This window comes from Sorex araneus, chromosome 4 (assembly GCF_027595985.1).
Source record: "Sorex araneus isolate mSorAra2 chromosome 4, mSorAra2.pri, whole genome shotgun sequence".
In the NCBI taxonomy this organism is placed as follows: Eukaryota; Metazoa; Chordata; class Mammalia; order Eulipotyphla; family Soricidae; genus Sorex; species Sorex araneus.
In genome coordinates this window covers 98504161-98528316 of record NC_073305.1, presented here as the reverse complement: position 1 = coordinate 98528316, position 24156 = coordinate 98504161, and the positions used below count along the sequence as shown (strand labels likewise).

Genomic DNA, 24156 nt, shown 5'->3' with positions numbered 1-24156 from the left:
GATCTTGCTATATATTTTATCGAAGAGGCAATAAATTACAATAAAAGAAAAGTTACAAGTAATCCCAATAATTTAACTTGGCTAAAGAATGAAACTAGCATCCATAAATCTTGAGGAAATTCACAAATGGGTTGGAACTCTAGAGGGATTCTCATTAACTTAATACTTCAAGGATCATCTTAACCCCAAACCCCCAAATATGATCAAAGTGTTCAAGATCAAGTTACAGTTAATGCATTTCACTCAAAGCTATATCTCTACATTTGTGCTGCCAATCTTGAAAATAGAATTTTCTGAATTACAAAAGCTCTATCAAAATATCAAGTCTCAGATTTCAGCCTTCAGATAGTTGATATTCATCTCATGCCCATCTGCCCACTATACTTTGGGCTTACTGCTATTGATGCTCAGAAATAAATAACCTTTGACTTAACAATGCCTGCTAGTTGATCAAGGTTACTTACCCTTTGACCTTCTTTTCCAGGTGGACCTTCAGGACCAGGCACCCCCAGGGCACCCTATGAGAGATAAAGAACATTTATTAGTAAAGTGCAAAAACATTTATTAGTAACAGCCTTACAAAAATGCAAAAATGCTGTCAGAATTATTAAAATTTATTGTAAATTATGGGCTGGAGCAGGGCTGGAGTGATAGAACAGTGAGTAGGGCATTTGCCTTGCATGCGGCTGACCCGGGTTCGATTCCTCCGCCCCTCTCAGAGAGCCCGGCAACATTTATTAGTAACAGCCATACAAAAATGCAAGAATTGATATTCACTTCCTTTTACTAAATAAAACTTTAAAACTGAGTTGTGCTTTATAAAGAATAGACTGTGATAAATTGCTGATATTTGGATTACGTTTGTAGTAAACTCCAGAAAAGCAGTTGGAGTGGGGGGGTGGGGAGGAATTTCAAACTAGGTGTGAGGCCCAGTGTTTACTGTCAGTGAATGCTTCCATATAATCAGACCCATGTTTCAATTAGCTGCATTAAATACATGGTAATTATTTGCAAATGGGGAAATATGTCTTTTTATGTATGTAAACTATTAACACAGTTTTGAATGAAAATATTCATTCAAAAAATATTTTGAATGAATATGAACACATGGTTTTCCCATTGATTTCAAATTTTCTTATTCAAAATGTTTTATAGCATTTATTTAATATATTCTCATAACATAGCCATTGGGTAGAAAAAATAATCAGTTTTTTCAAATTATAAAATGCTCCCTCCTAAATCTGAGTGTTATTAATTTGGTAATCAAGTCTCTTAATTCTTGTAGTTAAAATTATACCTGGATTTAAGATGACAATATTGCTATCTTTGAAAAGTTCTTCAGCAGTAATTTCTGGTTGTTACTCTCATAAAGCTTTACTGTGTCCTTCTAACAATAAATGTGGAATTTCATCTTATTCAACATGTTCTCCCCATGATTTCCTATACTGAAAGCTTTGAAGTCTCATTGTTAATGATTCCAAGGCTTTTGTTTTGCTTGGGGTCACACCCGGCTGTGCTTGGGGCTTATTGCTGGCTCTATAGTAAGGGACCACTCCCAGTGATGGGACTATATGGAATGCAGAGGAATAAACCTGGGTTCCTCCGAAAGCAAGACAAGCACTCTACCCTCTGTACTATCTCTATAGCATCTGATTAGGTTTTAAAAATCTATTTTTTCTGGCTGCAAATCTATCCATTAAAATGCGTGTTTTATATATGTACTCTATAATTTCCAACCCGCGAGGCAGAGCCTGGCAAGCTACCCGTGTGTATTGGATATGCCAAAAACAGTAACAATAAGTCTCTCAGTGAGAGACGTTAATGGTGCCCGCTCGAACAAATCGATGAGCAACGGGATGACAGTGACAGTGATAGTGATAATTTCCAAGACATCCAGAATTTAACAAGAACTTAGGATAGTCCCTACACAATTGAATAAACTTTAGGCATTCTTTAGCTCACTATGCTTAGACCACATTCTCTCAGACTCCTACCAGAAACCTCCAAATTCTGTACGTTCTTAAACGCCTTCACATCCAGCTACTGAATCTTTAACCAAATATTTTGGGACTCTCATTTTCTTTCTATTCTTAATGAATTCACCATAATTTCTTGCTTACCTGCCAGAATTTCCTAGTTTACCTAACCATGATCTCCTCATTTTGCCACCCCTTAGCCACATCAGAAAATAACCTTACTTTGATTTTCCATATGAACATAAAATAAAAGCAAAGTTAAGTGGCTTGAAATTTGTCTCTTGAGGTAATTGTCAAAACTCATCTAGATCCATTTTTTAAATATGATTTGTTTCTATCACTATAGTTTAAGGACAATAGCTAAACTAACTATCATGGTATATGCCTAATGATGTCTGAGAAACAAATTCATATTGGGAAGTCAATTTTCTCTAAGAAAAACTTGGGGGTAAAGATCATTTTCAAAAAATTTCACTTGTCATGAATAACCAATCATAACTAAAATGGCTTAAGTTATTTGGAATAAATGCAACTCTAGAATGCAAATCCAAACACATATGAATTTGCCTTTAATCCAGAAGAAACATTTCTTTGTCATCTAATGCAATTCTTGTAATTTTTTTATTATTTAAGTTTATTTATTTTTTAATTAGTGAGTCACAGTGAGGGTACCATTACAGATTCACACATTTTTGTGCTTGTTTTTCCCTCATGCAATGTTTGAGAGCCCATCCCTCTACCAGTGTCCATTCTCCACCACCAATGAACCCAGAATTCCTCCCAACCCCCCAATCCCATCCCCCCACCCCATGCCACCTCTGTGGCAGGGCATTCCAATTTGATATCTCTCTTTCCTTTGGGGTGTTGTGGTTTGCAAAAGGGGTATTGAGTAGTCATCCTGTTCAGTCTCTAGTCTACTTTCAGCACGCATCTCCCTTCCCACGCAAGATATCCAATCACATATTACTTGGTGTTCCCTTCTTTACCTGGGATGACTTTCCCCCAACGTGTGAGGCCAGCTTCCAAGCTATGGAGCCAAACTCCTGGTATTATATAGTACTATTCTTGGGTATTAGTCTCCTACTCTGTTGTTTTATATTCCACAGATGAGTGCAATCTTTTTATGTCTGTCCCTCTCTTTCTGGCTCATTTCACTTAGCATGATATTTTCCATGTCGATCCACATATATGCAAAGTTCATGACTTCATCCTTTCTAACAGCTGCATAGTATTCCATTGTACATATGTACCAAAGTTCTTTTATTTTTTATTTTTATTTTTTTATTAGTTTATTTTTAATTAGAGAGTCATCGTGAGGGTACAGTTACAGATCCATACACCTTAGTGCTCATGCTTCCCCCATACAAAGTTCGATAATCCATCCCTTCACCAGTGCACATTCTCCACCACCCGTAAACCCAACATCCCTCCCCCCCTCCCCAGTCCCGTCTCCCCCCACCCCACCCTGCCACTATGGCAGGGAATTCCCTTTTGTTCTCTCTCTCTGATTAGGTGTTGTGGTTTGCAATAAAGATGTTGAGTAGCCATTGTGTTCAGTCTCTAGTCTGTATTCCTCCCGCCTCACCAGTCATCTGTTCTTGGGCACTCAGGTTTTTTCCAGATTCTGGCTATTGTATACAGTGCTGTGATGAACATATAAGTGCAGATGTCATTTCGACTATACCTTTTTATTTCTCCAAGATATATTCCCAGAAGTGGTATTGCTGGATCAAATGGAAGCTCAATTTCTAATTTTTTGAGAAGCATCCATATTGTTTTCCAAAGGGTATGAACCAGTTCGCATTCCCACCAGCAGTGTAGAAGGGTCCCTTTCTCCCCACATCCTCTCCAACAGAAGTTGCTTTTGTTCTTTTGGATATGTGCCATTCTCTGTGGTGTGAGATGGTATCTCATGGTTGTTTTGATTTGCATCTCCCTGATGATTAGTGATGTAGAGCACCTTTTCATGTGCCTTTTGGCCATTCGTAGCTCTTCCTTGGGAAAGTTTCTGTTCATTTCTTCAGCCCATTTTCTGATAGGGTTGGATGTTTTCTTCTTGTAGAGTTCAACCAGTGCTTTATATACCCTTGATATCAACCCTTTATCGGATGGGTATTAGGTGAATATCCTTTCCCATTCTATAGATTGCCTTTATATTCTGGTCACTGTGTCTTTTGCGGTGCAGAAGCTTTTTAGTTTAATATAGTCCCATTTGTTTATCTCTGTTTCTACTTGATTGATTAGTTCCGTGTCATCTTTGACGATACCTTTAGCTTCAATACCGTGAAGAGTTTTGCCGATCTTGTCTTCAATGTACCTTATGGATTGCAGTCTGATGTTGAGGTCTTTAATCCATTTTGATCTGATTTTTGTGCATGGTGTCAAGTCGAGGTCTAAGCCTATTCTTTTGCATGTGGTTGTCCAGTTATGCGAACACCATTTGTTGAAGAGGCTTTTCTTGCTCCACTTCACATTTCTTGCCCCCTTATCAAAGATTAGATGATCATATATTTGGGGCTGTGTGTAGGGATATTCCGCTCTGTTCCATTGGTCTGCAGCTCTGCCTTTGTTCCAGTACCATGCTGTTTTAATTGTTACTGCTTTGTAGTAAAGTTTAAGGTTGGGGAGGGTGATGCCTCCCATCATCTTTTTCCCAAGAATTGTTTTAGCTATCCGTGGGCGTTTATTGTTTCTTATGAATTTCAGGATTGCTTGATCTATTTTTGTGAAGAATGTCATGGGTATCCTTATAGGGATTGCACTAAATCTATATAATGCTCTGGGGAGTATTGCCATTTTGACAATGTTGATTCTCCCTATCCATGAGCAGGGGATATGTTTCCATTTCCTCCTATCCTCTTTTATTTCATGGAGCAGCGTTATATAGTTTTCTTTGTAGAGGTCCTTTACTTCTTTATTTAAGCTGATTCCGAGGTATTTGATTTTCTGGGGCACGATTGTGAACGAGATTGCTTTATTCATGTCCATTTCCTCTGTCTCATTGTTTGCATATAGGAAGGCCATGGATTTTGGGGTATTGATTTTATAGCCTGCAACTTTTCTGTACAGGTCAATTGTTTCTAAGAGTTTCTTACTAGAGCTTTTAGGCTACTCTAGATATAGTATCATATCATCTGTGAATAGTGAGAGTTTGATTTCTTCATTTCCTATCTGAATGCCCTCAATATCTTTTTATTGCCTAATGCTATTGCTAGTACTTCCAGTACTATATTAAAGAGAAGTGGCGAGAGTGGGCATCTTTGTCTTGTCCCTGATTTTAGAGGAAAGGCCCTTAGTTTTTCCCCATTGACAATAATGCTTGCCATAGGTTCATGGTAGATGGCTTTGACTATCTTGAGGAAAGTTCCTCCAAAACCCATTTTGGTGAGTTTCTATCATGAACGGATGTTGGATCTTGTCAAATGCTTTCTCTGCATCTATTGATATGATCATATGGTTTTCAACTTTATTTTTGTTGATATGATGGATTATGTTGATTGATTTCCGAATGTTGAACCATCCTTGCATCCCCGGGATGAATCCCACTTAGTCATGGTGTATGATCTTTTTGATGAGTTGTTGGATTCTATTTGCTAGTATTTTCTTGAGGATCTTCGCATCGGTGTTCATCAGGTATATTGGTCTATAGTTTTCTTTGTTAGTGGTGTCTTTGTTTGCTTTTGGTATTAGGGAATTCTTGTCTTTTTTTTAAAAAGAAATTAGGATTAATTTTCATAATATGACCCTGTTTTTAATACTCATGGCTACCTTTAAAATGAAATATTATGTGTTCTTGTGATGGCTTTTATTATGTACTATGTACACTTTTTTAATAGGAACTCCATTTTCACAAATGTCATAATACATGACTTCATCATAATGTGTCATATACTTTCTTTGAAAACATATAAACACTTAAATTCTGTTTAATTTAAATATATAAGCAGTTAAATTCTGTGACTTTTTCTGGGGGGGCTGATGCTGGAACCTCATATAGTATGAACAGAGCTTATACTATGTGTTCTAGGATGACTCCTGGAAGTGCTCAGGGGACTATATATTGTGACTGGCTGCATGCAAGGCAAATTTTTTACCCAAATCACTATCTTTTCAAGCCAAGATACACTTAAATTATTATTTAGGTAGCTTTCATTTGATTAATGCTGTCAGAATTATTAAAATTTATCATAAATTATGGGCTGAAGCGGGGCTGGAGCGATAGCACAGTTAGTAGGGGGTTTACCTTGCACGCGGCTGACCCAGGTTTGATTCCTCCAGCCCCTCTCAGAGAGCCCGGCGAGCTCCAGGAGTACCTTGCCTGCATGGCAGAGCCTGACAAGCTACCCGTGGCGTATTCAATATGCCAAAAACAGTAACAACAAGTCTCACAATGAAGATGTTACTGGTGCCCACTCGAGCAAATCAATTGGCAACAGGATGACAGTGATAGTGATACAGTGATGGGCTGGAGCGATAGCACAACGGGCCTTGCATGCGGCTGACCTGGGTTTGATTTTTGCATCCCTCTCAGAGAGCCTGGCAAGCTACCGAGACAATCCCGCCTGCATGGCAGAGCCTGGCAAGCTACCCATGGCGTATTTGATATGCCAAAAACAGTAACAAGTCTCACAATGTTACAGGTTCCCATTTGAGCAAATAGATGAGCAACAGGACGACAATGCTGCAGTGCATTGTAAATTACAGCAACTAGTTTTCAAAAAGCACTAATATAAAACTGCATGTGACACTAACCCTCAATATTTCTCAAATTTGTACCAATTTCTCCACAAATTGTTAATAAGATAAAAATATTTATTTTTAAAATGTATTTTATATACTTTTGGAATTTAGTGTTATGAAGCATCTAGAGTCTGTTTTCATGACTTAGGTAGAAGTAAACACCAGAAATTAAAACTGTGATTATTCTTATCTGTTGCTACAAAATAACACCTATTGAATAATATGGAAAGATAGCTAATTAAGTCAACTCTTGGAGAGTAAATTCATAATACATATAAAAAAACAGATGTTGAAATCTAAACATGCCAAGTATTAATTATAATGTAGTTATAGGGAGTTGGTCATTTTTTTATAAGACTGACATAATCTTGGCTCTGGATTAAATACTTCTTTCTTGCCCTTAGGAAAACTATTATCATTTCATGAATAGTCAACTTAAATACAACATTTTTGATATGCATCCAAATGATGACAGTTCTTTTAATGTTCTTAAACATCAGCTATCATACACAAATACATCAAATGTTCATCAATGGAGTATAATTATTTCTGAGTCACAGATACTAAAACTTCCACTTCACTGGTTGGAGAAATACATGAAAAGCCTAGATCATACAAAAAATTTCATTTGGAAGGCATTACATGGAAAATTAGAACTATTTGTATGAAAGCAGTGTACTACCAAAGTTGATTAATATACTATATTTGTACCAATAAATTTATTAATATGCCTCGTCATGACTCTGAATTTCCCATCCATCTTTGCCCATTCTACTATCCAGCTAGCAATCTGACAAAATTATTAGAAAAGTGGATTACTCTTTGAATTATCCATGATCAATTTTTCAATCACATGCATTAATATTCATACTTTAATTTCCTTATTGAATATTAGCTGACATTTACTAAAAATGCCAATATTGTTAGTAAAATATCAATCAGCCAGTTGCAAATAAGCACAGTTTCCCTAAATTGATTAATTTAACTTTGGAATGATTCACTATTTACAATTATTTAGCTCAGTGATCCCATTTAGAAAAGTTAAACTCACTTATTATGTATCTAATACATATAATCACTTATTATATCACCTATTGTAAAAATTATAGATACACCTATGCACCTGCTTGTTTAAATTAAATATCAGTAGAACTCAGCATTCTATCAGTAAGTAATTCTTTCTTACTCTGGCCTTGTAAATGCTACTATGTGTATCTTCTACTTTTCTCTTAGTTGTCTGTAGTTTTTTAAAGAAAGGTTGATTATTTTCTAACCTGTATTTAGGGAAGAGACTCAATAAAAAATAGTAAATTGGGTCATAAGAAAGGAAACATTGGTTTAGTACAATACACCCTAACAGTGGTAAGAAAAAGGTTTTTGTGTATAGAATCATGTACATTTAAGTTAGGATTAAACAATATTGGAAAACGTTCACTCTTTTCTGTATTCCTTATTTGTAATGCTTATTCCACTCACTGATCTTTAAGTAAAATTGACTTACAATTTATTTAAGAATTAATCATTAACCAACATGACATTCTTTTGCAGAAGAAATAACACTCTGTTGCCACCAAATGAAATTTTACAGATATATACCAATTTTTTCTAACTTTGGAATCATATTCTGAAGTATCTTTCTGCACTTGGCATATTTGCATAATTAAGCATCTCTTTCTTTAAGCTGCCAAAGAATAATACCGATCCATTTATTCTTCCCGTCCAACCACTTAGTCTATGAAGAACTGTAAATTGTATTATTCCTAAAATTTTACAAAGATTTATTGCTTTTCTAAAAGGGAAGCTTAAAAATGCCCTTAGGATAATCATGAAGTAAACATCTGCATGTTTCTAGATAGGCATCAGCTTTTTTCACAGTGAGATTCTGGGCATTTAAAATGTTGACAAAGGAAGGAATTCATGACTGTTACCTCTTTGTCTAGGATAAAAGTATGTTAAAAAATAGTTTAAGTCAGCTAAACCATTTTAAGTTTTAGAGGCTGGCTATTAAAGTATACTACATTCCTCATAGCTCTCTCTGGACAATCTGCTGATTATTTAAAACAGAGCAGAACTTATCATCATGGAAGTCCAAGTAAATATTTAACTGAGAAATTACTTAGAATTAACTGGTTCAGAACAAATGTTTGAAATGTTTAGCAAATACAGCAGATGTTTAGTATAGTTGATAGGGTAGATTAATTACCTTGGAATATATTTTCATTTGTGGAAAATACAAATATAATCATAACTTTTCAATCAGAAGAGAAAAAAACTGAAGTGAAAAAGGGAAGTTTCATTTTAAAGTATTATTGTACTCCCTTACCAGGAATGTTGCAGAACATATGATACCTAAAACTCACTTCAACAAAAATGTTATGCAAGTAAGTATATTTTAAGTGTTATGATTATTGCTTTAGAATATGCTTCATAGACTTGAAGCATAATCTGCATAAATTCTTAAAATACCACTCAGGCATTTTTATATGTTTCAAATACAGTGTATAAAATTAAAATGAAAAATAGGGTTTATCTGCCCTTAGAGAAAATTTCATGTTTTGAATATGAGAACAATGGGAATATATGTATAAGCTGGAGACATCAGAAAAAACCCAACAATTACTAAGTAAAAATTTAATGGACATGTGGTCCAGTTATGGGAACTGATTTTCATATTAGTTTTGAGGAGTAGTATTTTGTAATGTTTATGTTAATAAAAGAGTGGCCAGTTTTATGCTAATTCAAATAATTATTCTGACAAAAAATTTAGTATGTGCATTTTTCAGAAAAATAAATAAATTAATATCTTAAAATCTGGAGGTAGGGAGATAGCTCAAAGAGCTGGAGTCTTACAAGTGCAAATCACAAGATTAATTCCTTGGTACTTTCTAGTTCCTGAGCACTGTTGTGTGGGTGTATCCCTAGCAGACCCCTGGGTTCAAGCAGCATCATGTCATCAGGTGTAAGTATTGAAGCGATTTGATGTCTCAATAAGTAATATAAAATAAATAAAAGTTATCACTTCATTGTAAGAAATCACCTATGCATGGTAGGTAGCAGATGTCTTTGAAATTAAAAAAAAAGCAGAATATCTTTTAGATACTAAAAAACTGTATATAATCACTGTATCATTGTCATCCGTTATTTATCCATTAGCTCGAGCAGGCATCAGTAATGTCTCCATTTGTCCCTGTCGAATGCTAGTGTAGCCTGATGGCCTATTGTGGGCTCTTTCAGGGTCAGGGGAATGAGGATGGTCATTGTTACTGTTTTTGGCATATCGAGTACTTCAAGGGTAGCTTGCCAGGCTCTGCCATGCAGGCGGGATACTCTTGGTAGCTTGCCGGGCTCTCTGAGAGGGATGGAGGCTTTTGGGGCACCCTCTAATCATCTTTACAGGTGTTCCCAGTCTACTAAATGTAAGCTTTTGGTCGACTGGCATGTTGTAATAATCTGCACATTGACAAACATGCACCTGCCTGTGTCTCTGGGCAGCACCTGGGACATCTGCAGCCTCAAGTTGATCTCCTTGAGGTTGATGGAATGCACTCAAAATATGCAACTTTAGCTCATTTTGTAAAAGGTTTTCTAAGTTATCCAAAAATGTATTTTTATGATTTTTAGCATCAGTTTATATCTAAACTAATAAAAAAACTAGAGATTATACCTAAACCTTTTTTTTTTTGCCTAAAAATGGTTTTTGAGGGGTTAAAAACATACCAACATTCTTGTTGAGATTCCTGGCAGACATTTCTCTGGACTTAGTTACTAAAATACTAAACTACAGAAATCCAAAACTATGCTGCTGCTAGTGCGGCCTCCTGACCTCATATCTCTTCATTCTCAGCAATGGAAAACAAATTACCAAATGCTTTCTTTTCAGCAGATCGACTTTAGGGGGGAGAAACTCCAAATCAATAATAGTGAATTTTTTTTGTTTAAATATTGAATGTAATCAAAGTAAAGTGAAAGTAAAGTGAAATTTACCAGTTACACATGTGGGGTGGGGGGCTGGGGAGGTGGGGGGGAGGTATATCGTGATTCTTGGTGGTGGAATATGTGCACTGGTGAAGGGATGGGTGTTTGAGCATTGTATAACTGAGACTTTAACCTGAACGCTTTGTAACTTTCCACATGGTGACTTAATAAAAGAATTAAAGAAAAAAACATACCAACATTCTAAAATACATACATACTAATTTGTATTTCAGCAAGTTCTCCACCTATTACTGTAGACTGAAGTCCTTGGAGTCACTTCACAAATGCTTACCCACTTGTAAGTAAAATAAGGCTAGCAGAAAAATGTTTAGAAATAACGTTATTCATAATAAAGTTTTGTAACAATTTATTTTGTAACAATAAACATTTAAAAATCACCATTATTTTTTAGATGCTAAAATCACCATTATCTTTTAGATACTAAAATACCCTTCCCAGTAACACTGATAAATAGGAAAAGCTGTCATTAGAAAAAAAAAACCTATGAAATATTTGTGTGCACAGGAATGTTTCAATCATTATTCATTACAGTAAACAGGTTCCATGATTGGAAGGACAATTTTATCCTGCCTTCAACAATTGATGAAAATGGAGGTCATTTGTAATACTTCAACGTTTCACAGTTTCACTTGAAAGCCCTGGCAGAACTTCAGTAATGGGACATAGTGAATCATAATCATTTCATATATATGTAGGAATATATTTTAATAGTAATAGTTTTTTGAGTTCAGAAATCAGATATCTTTAGTTACAGATTCCTGAATGACATGTTTTAGTCACAAATAATTCAGCCTAAATAAACCTATAAATTTTACAAATTATATAACAAAACATAATGTCTGTAAATCTGTGGAAACATCTGTTGTTTATGATGACTTTTCTATAAGAATGATTTTTGCCCTAGTTATGAGATTTACACCTAAAAATTGTATAAATCTTAATTTAATTATTTCCATTTGCATATATTTTCAGCCCCATTTGTTGCATTAGATGTTGAATTTGTAAATCTGATTCTTTACATTTTTGATACTTCTATAGTACCAAAAGCACTTATTGCCACAGTATCAGAAAATATGATTTGGGTACTTATTATTTTCACCTGCAAATTCCAATTCATTTCAAAATTATATGAATTAAAAATTAAAGTTATTTTAATTTTTATGTGGTGTATTGCAAAATAAATACGATACTCCTACTTGGAAGTGTTTGCCCTTCATTATAGTAAGAGGCAGAACTTTCAATTTAAAATTTATTATTATTTATTTAACTTGTTATATATTGATTAGTATCAAATAGTTTTTAAAAAAAGAGAGGGCTGGCGTGATAGCACAGCAGGTAGGGCGTTTGCCTTGCACGCAGCCGACCTGGGTTTGATTCCCAGAATCCCATATGGTCCCCTGAGCACCGCCAGGGGTAATTCCTGAGTGCAGAGCCAGGAGTGACCCCTGTGCATCACAGGGTATGACCCAAAAAGAAAAAAAAATGAAATGAAGAAATACAAGAATATATAGCAATTTTAAGTAAGAATAGAAGCAATCTAGTTTATTTTAGTTTTTGTAATTTAAAATAATATAGTTTAATGTTTAGTAATTATCTCCTTTTACATTCTCATTTATTTGTCATAAGTAATTTCATACATGTAATTAGTCCTGGCCATGAAAAACATTGTGTAGATTGATTTTACTTTGGCTCTAATCTAACAAATGAAATTGTTAGACATCAGTTAACTTAAGGCTTTGCTGACAAGTGAAAAAATCACTAGACCATAATCTGTCAATTCCATTTGTATCATCTATCTTAATGATTTATATAGAGGAGAAAGCAATTGATTTCATTTTAATTGTTAGCTTGAGCATACTAACAGTATATATGTTTGAACTGGTTTTAAGTCAGCGGCCACATGGAGACAAAAGTCCATTGCAGACTTAAGGAATAATCTATAGTTATGCTGTTATTTATTATTTATTTAATTTTTTTTTATTAAAAACATTGTGATTTGCAAAGTTGTTCATTATATGGTTGTTTCAAGCATTTAGTATTTCAACACACCAGTGTGACCTTCCCTCCACAAATATCCCTAGTTTCCTTCCAATCCCAACCTGTCCCACTTGGAACGTAACAAATTTACTTTATATTGCTTATTCCAACAAAAGCTCAATAACTGGCAAATAGATTGATCAGAAAATAAATCAGTAACAGGAAATTAGTGATTACTATATGATTTTGACCTATGTAAATAAGAAAATTAAAACCATTGAATACAATATAAAAATGCCTATTCTCATTTATATCTATGTATTTTCAACTATGGAATCTAAAGTATGTTAAACTAAATTTTATTCTATGCTTGGATCTTATTATGATAATAATCATGTCTCACTTGTCATTAATAACACTTTTAAAGCAATTCTGTGTTAATATATTTTGGGGTTTACATAGAATTGATAAGACCTGCATGTGTAAATTTTCTCCTTGTACTTTATATAAACACTGTGATTTTCAGTGTTATTAATGGTGATCTGTTACAGGCATTCAATATTCCAACACCAATCCCACCATCATTACACCTTCCTTCTACCACTGTCTCCAATGTTCCCAATCACCCCTTAGCTTGCCCCCACTGCAGGCCCTCAATAATTTATTTTATATTGTTTTGTTGCTAACAGAATGATCAAAAAATGTTTTCTTAAAAAAATTAATGTAAAATGTATCTCAACATGGAGACATTAAATGATATGTTGTTTTAAATGTCATAATGTCTCTGGAAGAACAGACATTTTAAAAGCAATTTAATTCGGACTTAATATCATCCTTAAGTTTTACATACACAAAAGGAAACATAATCTAATAATTTTAGGACTGAATAATAATATAGTACAGAGATATTCACCACAGTTCATGAAAAAACCTATATATTTTTTAATTTAAGGGGCCTTCCAAATGGTGATCAAGGAGAATGGAAGTCACTCCCAGAAGAATTTGATTTTTTTTTAAATTTTATTTTATTGAATCACCATGTAGAAAATTACAATGCTTTCAGGCTTAAGTCTTAGTCATACAATGCTGAAACAACCATCCCTTCACCAGTGCCCATAGAATTTGATTTGTAAACCAGATAACTATGATGCATAAAGATGGTACATAAAATACTAGGTTAGGTTAACTGGTATTGAATAACTTGTTGGAAACTAAATTTTAAGAAGGAAAACGCAGTATTGGAAAATCAAACTAAAAAAATCATTTTACAAATTAACATATATCAAAGTACTTTTCTCTTTTTCAACATCTTTTACTGAATGGTCTCCTTCCTTTCTGCCACAGCATCCATTTTTTTTCAGGATAATGATCTTTATGTCTGGAGTATAAAAGACCTGGGAGCATCCATGTTCAGCTTTTGATATGCAAGAAGGGATCATGAGTTCTGACAGAGAGAAGTTGAAAACGATGCTCTTCTAAGAGAAGAGTGTTTCTAAATAAGCGTTGGAGTGATAGCACAGTGGGTTGGGCACTTGTCTTGCATGCCACCAACCGGGTTCCATTCCCAACATCTCATATAGTCCTGCGAGCCTGCAGAAGTCAGTCATCTCTGAGCCAGTCAGGAGATAAGCTCTGGGCACCATCAGGCAAGACCAAAAAAAAAAAAAACCCAAAAAACCCCAACAGCAAAAAATTAAACATAGTGTTTCTAGGTATCTCATCTCTGTATCAAGATATGTTTTCATCAATTCTAGCATGAGAAGACAAAAGAAACAGATTTACGTAAATTCTACTTAAATTCTACAAGTGTAAAGGGAAAGTGAAAAAAAAGTGCTTTCCTACGAAGAGTTTCAGGTGAAGAATGGTGAATCAAAGAGGCACCAGTAATTTTGCTTTTCCTCCTTTTAGGAAATCAAGAATGACCAGAAATCACAAGGCATTTAATTTTTCAGCAGCAATATTGACTGCCATAAAACCATGGAATAAGCTTCTTGAAATTTTGATGGAAAGAATTTCTGACCTATATATTTGGTAAGCACCTAAGCCGAGCTCAGCGGCCCAGAGATCAAATGAGACATGGCCTCAGAGTTTTGTATTTAACCAGGAGCTGCAGTGCTGGGGAATCAAACTCGGAAACTTTCCTTGCAAGTTATGCACTTCACCTTTGAACTATCTCACTGGTAGTTCAACTTCGAACTAGAATTCTATACCAAGACAAACATAAATTAAGTGTGAGAGTAAAATAAAACAATTTTAGGCATGTGTGGGGAAAACGAAGTGAAAAACACTGACCTCCTGGGCAGAAAGCCAGAGTCAACCCTGGGAACTGTCTCGGCTGGACAATTCCCAGGGTGAGAACAGAAATACACCCAGAGGTGTTATCACAAACTTCTAGGCAGAGTAAAACTTCTTCATTACCCATGTTCTTTCTCAAGGTTATGTTGCTCACAGGTATTCCTTCATTCTGCCTTTATGCTTCTTAAATAAACCTTCCTGACAAGCTGAGGTGCGGCTAATTCCAGACCAGAGGGCCAACGCTGGCTCTCCTTTCTTCACCGAAGGTATTAAACTTATGTCTCTAATTGCTAGTTTCTAAGTACTTTGGAACTAGAAATCATCATTATTCTTGAACTATTGCAGATTTGGATTTGCAGCAGTACAACATGTAAACAATCTCAGAGAATGTAACTTTTTTCCACATTTAAAAAAATAATTTGCTCAAAGATATAGTCATAAAAATAAAGGACAAAAAATAAGGAAAGAAGTAGTCTACAGAGGAATTCACCAAGAGTAAAACAACAAAGGAAACAGAATGTGAATTTTGTTGTTGGCTGAGGAAACTGCTTGTCAAGGATGGAGTAGAACATCTGATTGGGAATTTCAAAAACAAAAGACTCAATAGAGAAATTTGGAAAACATGGAGGCTAATCTCTGAGAAAACATAAAGAAAATAAGAAACACCAGAAACAAGAATAGACAATAAAATTGTCAAAAAGAAATGTACTACTCAGTTTTGCAATTAACACTGGTTACAGTCATACAAAGGTGAACATTTTAAATTTGTTTAAATTAGAATAGTACTGGAACTACATTAACTATCACCTGTTTATATCAGAATACACTTCAAAGGACCCAGAATGTTAGTTTTTCTCCTCATTTCTCTCCATGTTCAGGACCATTATTTTTCGGCTTTTACCAATGTTTTATGTGTAGAATTCATTTAACATGAGATGTACCTTGTAAAGTTTACATAAAGTAATATTATCTCTAGGCATAATATTGCTGAACAGATCTCCAGAACTTATTCATAATTATATAACTGAAACTGTATACTCAAAAACAGCAACTCCCTAATTTCTACTTCCCCTGCCTATTTTCTGGCAACAATCATCTTACTCTGTTTCTATGAATTTGATTATATTTGATACCTAATATAAGTTGAACTCACACATCATTTGTCTTTCTGTGAATATTTTGTTCACTTAGCAAATGTCCTTCAGATTTATCCATGCTGTTAGATAGCACAATATTTTTTTAATTTTTAAAAAAATTTTATTGAATCACCGTGAGATAGTTACAAGCTCTCATGTTTGGGTTACAATCTCACAATGATCAAACACCCATCCCTCCACCAGTGCACATTCCCCACCACTAATTCCTGGGTATACCCCCCCTTTTCTACCCTCCCCCCGCCTCTATGGTAGACAATATCCCCCATACTCTCTCTCTACTTTTGGGCATTATAGCTTGCAACACAGACACTGAGAGGTCATCATGTTTGGTCCATTATCTACTTTCAGCATGCATCTCCCATCCCAACTGGTTCCTCCAGCAATCATTTTCTAGTGATCCCTTCTCTATTCCATCTGATAGCACAATTTTTTAAGCTCAGATAGTATACCAATGAATAGACCATATTTTAAGCATTTATTTGTCAATTAATATTTAGGTTGGTTTTAAAGTCTTGGCTATTTTGTTACAGGTGCATATAAAAGTGTATCATATCATTAATCATCAGAGAAAAACAAGTCCAAACCCAAATCATTATGAGATATAACCTCACATCTGTTAGCATAATTACCATATCACAACAGCAACAAAAAGGAGATTGAGTATTGGCAATGGATAGGAAAATTGAGATTCTTGCTCATGTGTACACTGTTGGTAGGAATATAAAATGTCACTGAAATAGTGTTATTGAAAAATAAGTCATTAAAAATTAAAACAACTTCCATATGATCACAATATATATTAACATTCTATATATAGCTAGGATATATACATATATATATATCAGGGGTGCATGGGTGCATGCAAGTACCCATACACATACAAAAGAATTGACACCATTGCCAATGTTTTAAGTAAAAACTATCATCTCAGTAATTTTGATTTAGATTTCTTTTGCTACTTAAGGTATTAGGGGTGAATTTATAAATTTAAGGATTTATCATATATTTTTATTTCTATAAATTCTGTTGAATAACTTTACCCATTAAAAGTTAAAATATGTTTATTTGCAGAACTCCCTATATTAATAAACATTGTCCTTTGTTATGATATGAGGCATAAATATTTCATCAAATTGGCCATTTGACTTTACTTTTTTTGCCATGTAAGAGTTATCTGCTCTTGTGGTAAAAGTTTCTATTTTGTTCATTTTTATTTATGGGAATTTATATATTTAGAATCAGCTTTTACTATTTACTATTTAAAATACTGTATATGTTTATAGAATTTCTCTGGTTAGGATTCAATGATAAATATTTCATAATGTGATACTTTACTTTCATTGGTATTGGAGTGTTGTAGGGGGTTCAATTTCTGTTTTCTCAGTCCTATATACCTGACCCCACTCCATCCACTGCAATATAATGTTTATTGTTAAAATAATTTCAGTCCTATTGGTTAGACTGTACAAAATGAATAAATTTGAAAAGTATTAAAATTTTACTTAAAAAACTAAATCTACAAAGCAAATAAACCAATTTTAAGGTTAACTTATTGCACATAGGTTCAAATTTAGCATTGGAAATAGCAAGGGACTGCCCTAATTTTTATATATGTCAATTTAACTTAAAATATACTGCTGGAATTGCCATTCATGTTAACAGAAACTGTTCTCTAATTGCAACAATTTCTACTAATTTTGTAACCCAATGGTTTATTATCATCATCTTGAAAAAATATTTATTTAAATCATATTGTCTAAGCTTCAACTCGAACTTCTTGGTACTAGATAGAAGAAATTGTCCTTGACAGATTAAACAAATCCTACTAGTTTAAAAAAAATTGAAAAAAGAGCCAAGGTGACTGCTTCAATAGTTAATGATTGATTCTTTAAAATTTTGTTGGGGTGGGCCAGAGCAATAGAACAGTGGGTAAGGCATTTGCCTACATGAAGTTGACCAGGGTTTAATCCCCAGCATCCCATATGATCCCTCGGACAATGCCAGGAGTAAATTCTGAGCGGAGAGCCAAAAGTAACCCTGAGCATCGCTGGGCATGGCCCCCAAACCAAAAAAAAATTTAATTAAAAAATAAAATTTTACCACATTTTACTTGGTGGTCCCTTCCCTGAGTTACCCAGAATGAGAGACCAGCCTCCAAGCCATGGAAACATTCTCCTGGTACTTATTTCTACTATTGTTGGGCGTTAGTCTTATAGTCTATTATTCTATATTCCACAGATGAGTGCAATCTTTCTATGTCTGTCTCTCTCTTTCTGACTCATTTCACTTAGCATGATACTTTCCATGTTGATCCACTTATATGCAAACGTCATGACCTCATTTTTTCTAACAGCTGCATAGTATTCCATTGTATAGATGTACCAGAGTTTCTTCAACCAGTCATCTGTTCTAGTGTGGGGGAAGGGTGAGGCGGGTGGAATACAGACTAGAGACTGAACACAATGGCCACTCAACATCTCTATTGCAAACCACAACACCTAATCAGAGAGAGAGAACAAAAGGGAATTCCCTGCCATAGTGGCAGGGTGGGGTGGGGGGTGACGGGTCTGGGGAGGGGGGGAGGGATGTTAGGTTTACGGGTGGTGGAGAATGGGCACTGGTGAAGGGATGGGTTATTGAACTTTGTATGGGGGAAGCATGAGCACAAAGATGTATGGATCTGTAACTGTACCCTCACGATGACTCTCTAATTAAAAATAAACTAATAAAAAAAAATAAAAAAATATTAAAACAAAAAAAAAAATTTTGCCCTTTGGACCCTGCTGTGGAGCGAGCATTATGGAAGAGCCCAAGGAAGCGCCCTTGGACTCCAAGCAGCCCACTGAACTAATTCCGGCATGGGACCAGAGACCCCACGGGGCGCTGAAACAGTGGGAACCGGGCATCCCCCAATTCTTTTAACCTCTCTCTCTCTCAACTCCTCCCTCCTGAGCACAGCGCAGGATCCGCGGTTTTCCTGAGCGCAAAATGGAGATGCCGAGCCTCTCTCTAGGTTTCTCCATCTTATGAGCACCATAAAAGGGTAAAAGTTTGTAGTGATGTTATTTCTGGTTGTACTTTCCCTGGACTTTATACAGAAACCCAAAACCGCGCGGCCTAATGTCATCTTAGCATCAGCAATATGTAATGGTTCCTTTGTAATGGGTCGGACTTTTGTGGGAGATCCTAACAAGAATAGTAAGTCTGTTGCTGAAATATTGAAGGCAATCAAAGTGGTAGCCATCTCTCTAGACTGAACTAAGCTATATCCCCACGCCGGCTGAGAAGAGATATCCTATCTCGGGAAGAAACGCGGCGTGGTGTCAAACATAGTGTGATGTCCATTAAGCAAACAGACCTGGTGGCGTGGGAATGGGATATAAGGGGAAAAGTTATGTACATGGAACAGCGGGACGCTGGTGGAATCTCGAGCCGGAGCCGATACCAGCGCAAGATTTTTGGTTCCAGAAACTGCTTGCAGACACTCTACTAGACTATCAACTAAGCCAGAGCCCCACGCCGGCTGATGACGGGAAATAACCATCCTCTTCGGTTTTTTTTCCCTTTGTCAGACAGCGTGGTGATTACTAAACAGGCGTGAACTCGGTGGCGTGGGGCAAGGGGGAAAAAGAAAAGTTATGTAACAAACAGCGGGACTTAATATCTCTATATTCTTAGCAGTGGAGAACTATCAAATGCCTCCTTGGCAATAGGACTGCTTTTCTTTTTTGGGGGAAACCCCAATAACGGTAGTGAGTTGTGTGTTGAAACATGGAATGTAATCGAGATAAGGCATAAACGAAGTGAAACTTATCATGCACAAGGGTGGGGACTGGGGAGGTGGGAGGGGGAGGCAGGTATACTGGGGGGGTTGGTGATGGAAGATGGGCACTGGTGAAGGGAAGGGTGTTTGAGAATTGTATAACCGACATAATCCTGAGAACTATGTAACCCTCCACATGGTGATTCAATAAAATAAAAAAAATTAAAAAAAATAAAATAAAATTTTATGGGGGCCAGAGAGATAGTTCAGCAGTAAGGTCTTGACTTGCGTATGCCTGACCAGAGTTCAAACCTAGCACCCCATTATGGTCTCCTGAGTCTGTCAAGTATTGATCCCTAAGCTCAAAGCAAGAAAGTATGAAAACTTTCCAGAACATACTATATTAGGAAACTAAGAGACTGCTGTGAAATAGTATAAGAATATACAAGAAACTGGATGAAAACTCAATAACAGAGGCTGAAGGAAAGTAGGAATGGCTGTCTCAGAATGTGTCTGAGAGTTAGAGTTGGCTAGCAGCTAACTGATGGAACAGAATAGTGAGTAGAGGGGTGGAAAATAAAAGAACTATTTTTCTAGGAATTGTTTGAAAATGAACATGAGTTGGATGTGGAGATTATTCTCTATGGGTCTTTTTTTGCATTTCTATGTGAGTAAAATGACCTGTAGGCCCACTTTGACTGCTAAGTATTAGTGATATGCCTTAGGTTAAATTAAAACAAAAATGAGCAGTCACATATTTTATGTTAGATTTTGGTTTAAATTTAAAATTTAAATCAGTGTTTCTTTATTTCTCCAAAGATGACTTCAATAATGAACTAAAATATCAGAGAGTGTCTGATTATGCCTGCAGCATACACAGAAGATAAAATTTGTCTATTAAGAAGAAAATTCTAGTTGCCCATAAACTCAGTGACACTTTGACAAAGAAATAAATTAGGTGTAGTAAATTATTTTCCCACTGTTATTGTTGAAAACGTTAAATGTAAGAAAGTGATTAACCTGTCTTAAGTTTACTTGCTTTGTTAGGTCAAAAGAAAGGATTTACTTTTCATTATAATATCTAAGTTAATAAACTTTTATTTACCTGCATTTTCACTTGAGTATTTGATATTATGCTTTGATAATATGTTTGTGAGTAGAAAATGTTTGTTTTCCCTCCTTATGAAAGTACCAAGTGTTTCAGTCTCTGAGTTTGTAGTTGAATAAAAGATAGTCAAGGTTGCTGTCCTCAAGGAAGCATTTTAAAGATAATAGTGGAAAACATTCAATTTTAGTTTCCATTTGCTATTATTTTGAAGATAAAAAATTATAGTATAAAATACTTCTACTACAAGGGGTTTCTCTTTTAATGTTCCTGGCAATTATTTTATAAGGGTTTCTGTGTTTATTTATATTGCTATTCTTGCTACTGAATATTATTGAAAAACAATTAAAATACTTTCTGAAAGTTAAATAGTATTTAGTAGAAAACAAACATTGTTAATTTTTTTTACACTGGGCCATAAAGTGGCACAGAGGGAAAGGAATGCCTTGCACATGGCTCAATCATAGGTAACTGGAGGCCTCCCAGAAGTGACCGCTGAGCACTGAGGAGAGAGTAAATCCTGAGCACCACAGGCTGATGGTATTTTTTTAATTACATATTTCAATTTATTTCTACACCAGTATGAAGTGGAAAACCTAACATTATCATTTTATAGATAATGAAACTAAGGCACAGAAAAGTCAAAATAACAGAATCAGAATCAGGCAGAGAATATAGGAATTACAGGATCTGTGTAATTCCTTAGCTTAGGTTTTTTTACACTGCTATAGTGGTAAAGTTCAATGAAAAGAATACAGCTATAATCCTTTTAGTCAGCAATTGTTTTTGTGTTCAACTAATAGATCGATATAAGATTCATCAAAAATTAATTGATCAAAAACAATGGGATTTAATGAGTCTAATGTCTATGTTGATTTGACTACATTATTTTATGTATGCAATTTATTTTAAAGGCCTGTTCATTTTATAATTTTCTAATGGCATTTGAGATACACTTTATGGTATTTTTCTACATTGTTGAATATCTCAACAAAAAGTAAGATAGGCTTTTCATAACACTATCAAACGGAAAATGTATAGCACTTTCAGGAAAGAAAATATTTATTGTTCAGTTTTAAAATACATACTCTAAAATTCTGATGAAAACAATTTGAAATGTCTTTGGAAACAGAAGCAGATTATAAACAGGAGGGCAGAAGGAGCTATTTTCAAATCATTCATCTAATGAAAGATATATAAATCACTTCCCTGTCAAATGAGCTGATGGTATGTTTTTCCAAAACATAAATCTTTTCTGAGGTTAAACATAAATTTTTCTAGTGCCTTAAGCATCAATTTCCCTACATTTCTTCACAGGATCAATAAAGAAAACTTTATAGTATGGAAACACCTTCTATTTTAATCAACTAATTCATTTATGTAAGTACTTATTCACATTGTTTTAAAAAAAAGACCGATTCTTAAAAAATATTTCAGCTGATTTTTAATTCTGTTCCACTGCTATCCTAAAAATACTAACATTGAGCTGTGTTATCACTTTTAAAATTTAACAATGAATTAAATATGAAATTATGAAACACTTTAGATTCATGGCATTAAGTCAATTTTAGGTATACTATAGAAAGAGAATTTAGCACACACAAATCTAAAATTATTTAAAGCAAACATACTGAGTTGCCTATTGATAGTGTTAACATACATTTATACATACAATGAATATGTTATATGCTATAAAACAAAAGTACTTATAAGTTCTAAAGCATTTATTTTCATCAGAACAGCTACACAAATTATTCCCTAAGGGCATTTAATAAGAACCTATTTTTTTTGTTTTGTTTTTTGGGTCACACCTGAAGATGCACAGGGGTTATTCCTGGCTTTGCACTCAAGAATTCTCCTAGCGGTGTTCAGGGGAATATTTGGGATGCTGGGAATTGAACCCGGATCGACCGCGTGCAAGGCAAACAACCTACCCACTGTGCTATTGCTCCAGCCCCAAGAGAACCTATTTTCTTTACTTAAATGTCAAGGCTATAGTTTCCTGGTGAATAAAACATTATTTAGTAGTTGAGTCTGTGATTCAAATATACTTCAGGAACAGAGAGATAATACAGCAGATAAAACATTTGTCTGGCATGCTAGTCTCATTTCCTGTACTTCATATGCCCACCCCAAGCCTCCGCCCTGCCGCCCCCATCCCCCCACCCCCAACTCCCCACACAAGCCTGCAAGAGTAATTCCTGAATGCAAAGTCAGAAGCCCTGAGCACTGCCAGGTGTGGCCCCAAAACAACACAAAAGAAAAAATCCAATGTACTTAAAGTAATCAAGTATTTACACTCATATTAGTACATGAGCAAGTAAGTAGGTAAAAACAGGAGAGAGGGACGGAAAAAAGAGATTATAGATCTTTTTGGACTATAGAAATCACTTCATATTTTCTAAATGTCAATTTAGAAAAATATTTCAGTCTTTTCAGTATTTAGAAAAATATTTCCTCATTACATGAATACTATAAGGTCTCTTGTTCAACAGGTCCATCTGTTAACTTGTATGTTATTTACTTATAAGTGACCCATTGAAATTTTTTTTCAGTAACTTATGATATTTTAGTGCATCAATTTTCATCGTTTTTTGTTGTTGACTAATATTGTAGTGTATTTTGTTTATCAGTTGATGGACACAGGCTATTTCTTTGTGGCTATTATGAATAACACTTCTGGGAACATTTGTGTTTCTGTTTTTGTTTTTGATCGTGTAGGTTTTTATTTCTCTTATGCAAATAGGAGAATTGCTAGGTCGTATTTGAGGAACTGCCAGACCATTCTCTAAAGTGACGGTTTTTATTGACCATTTCTGATTTCTCCATATTCCAGTTAATGCTTGTTATTATCTGTCATTTTTTTATTATAGCTTCCCACTGGGTGCAAAGTGGTTTCTCATTGTGATTTAGATGTACATTTCCCTGATGGCTAATGATGTACATCATTTTTTCATGTGCTCCTTGAAAATTTGTATGTGGGGCCAGAGCAATAGCACAGTAGGTAGGGTGCTTCAACCCAGGTTTAATTCATGGCACCCCATATGGTCCCCAGAGCACAGGAATAAGCCCTGAGCATGGGTGTCCTCCTTCCGTCCCCCCCAAAAGCCAAAAAGAACAACTAATAAAGGGTTTTGTATATCATCT

General features: G+C 35.1%; 1 protein-coding gene across 1 annotated transcript in view; it reads right to left on the bottom strand.

Moving 5' to 3' along the window:
• COL19A1 (collagen type XIX alpha 1 chain) overlaps positions 1 to 24156 on the bottom strand; it is a 383293-nt gene that overhangs the window by 170651 nt on the left and 188486 nt on the right. The window contains exon 15 of the mRNA XM_004605970.2: positions 465 to 518. Within this exon, the coding sequence (XP_004606027.2) occupies positions 465 to 518 (54 nt within the window). The remainder of the gene's footprint in view (positions 1 to 464; positions 519 to 24156) is intronic.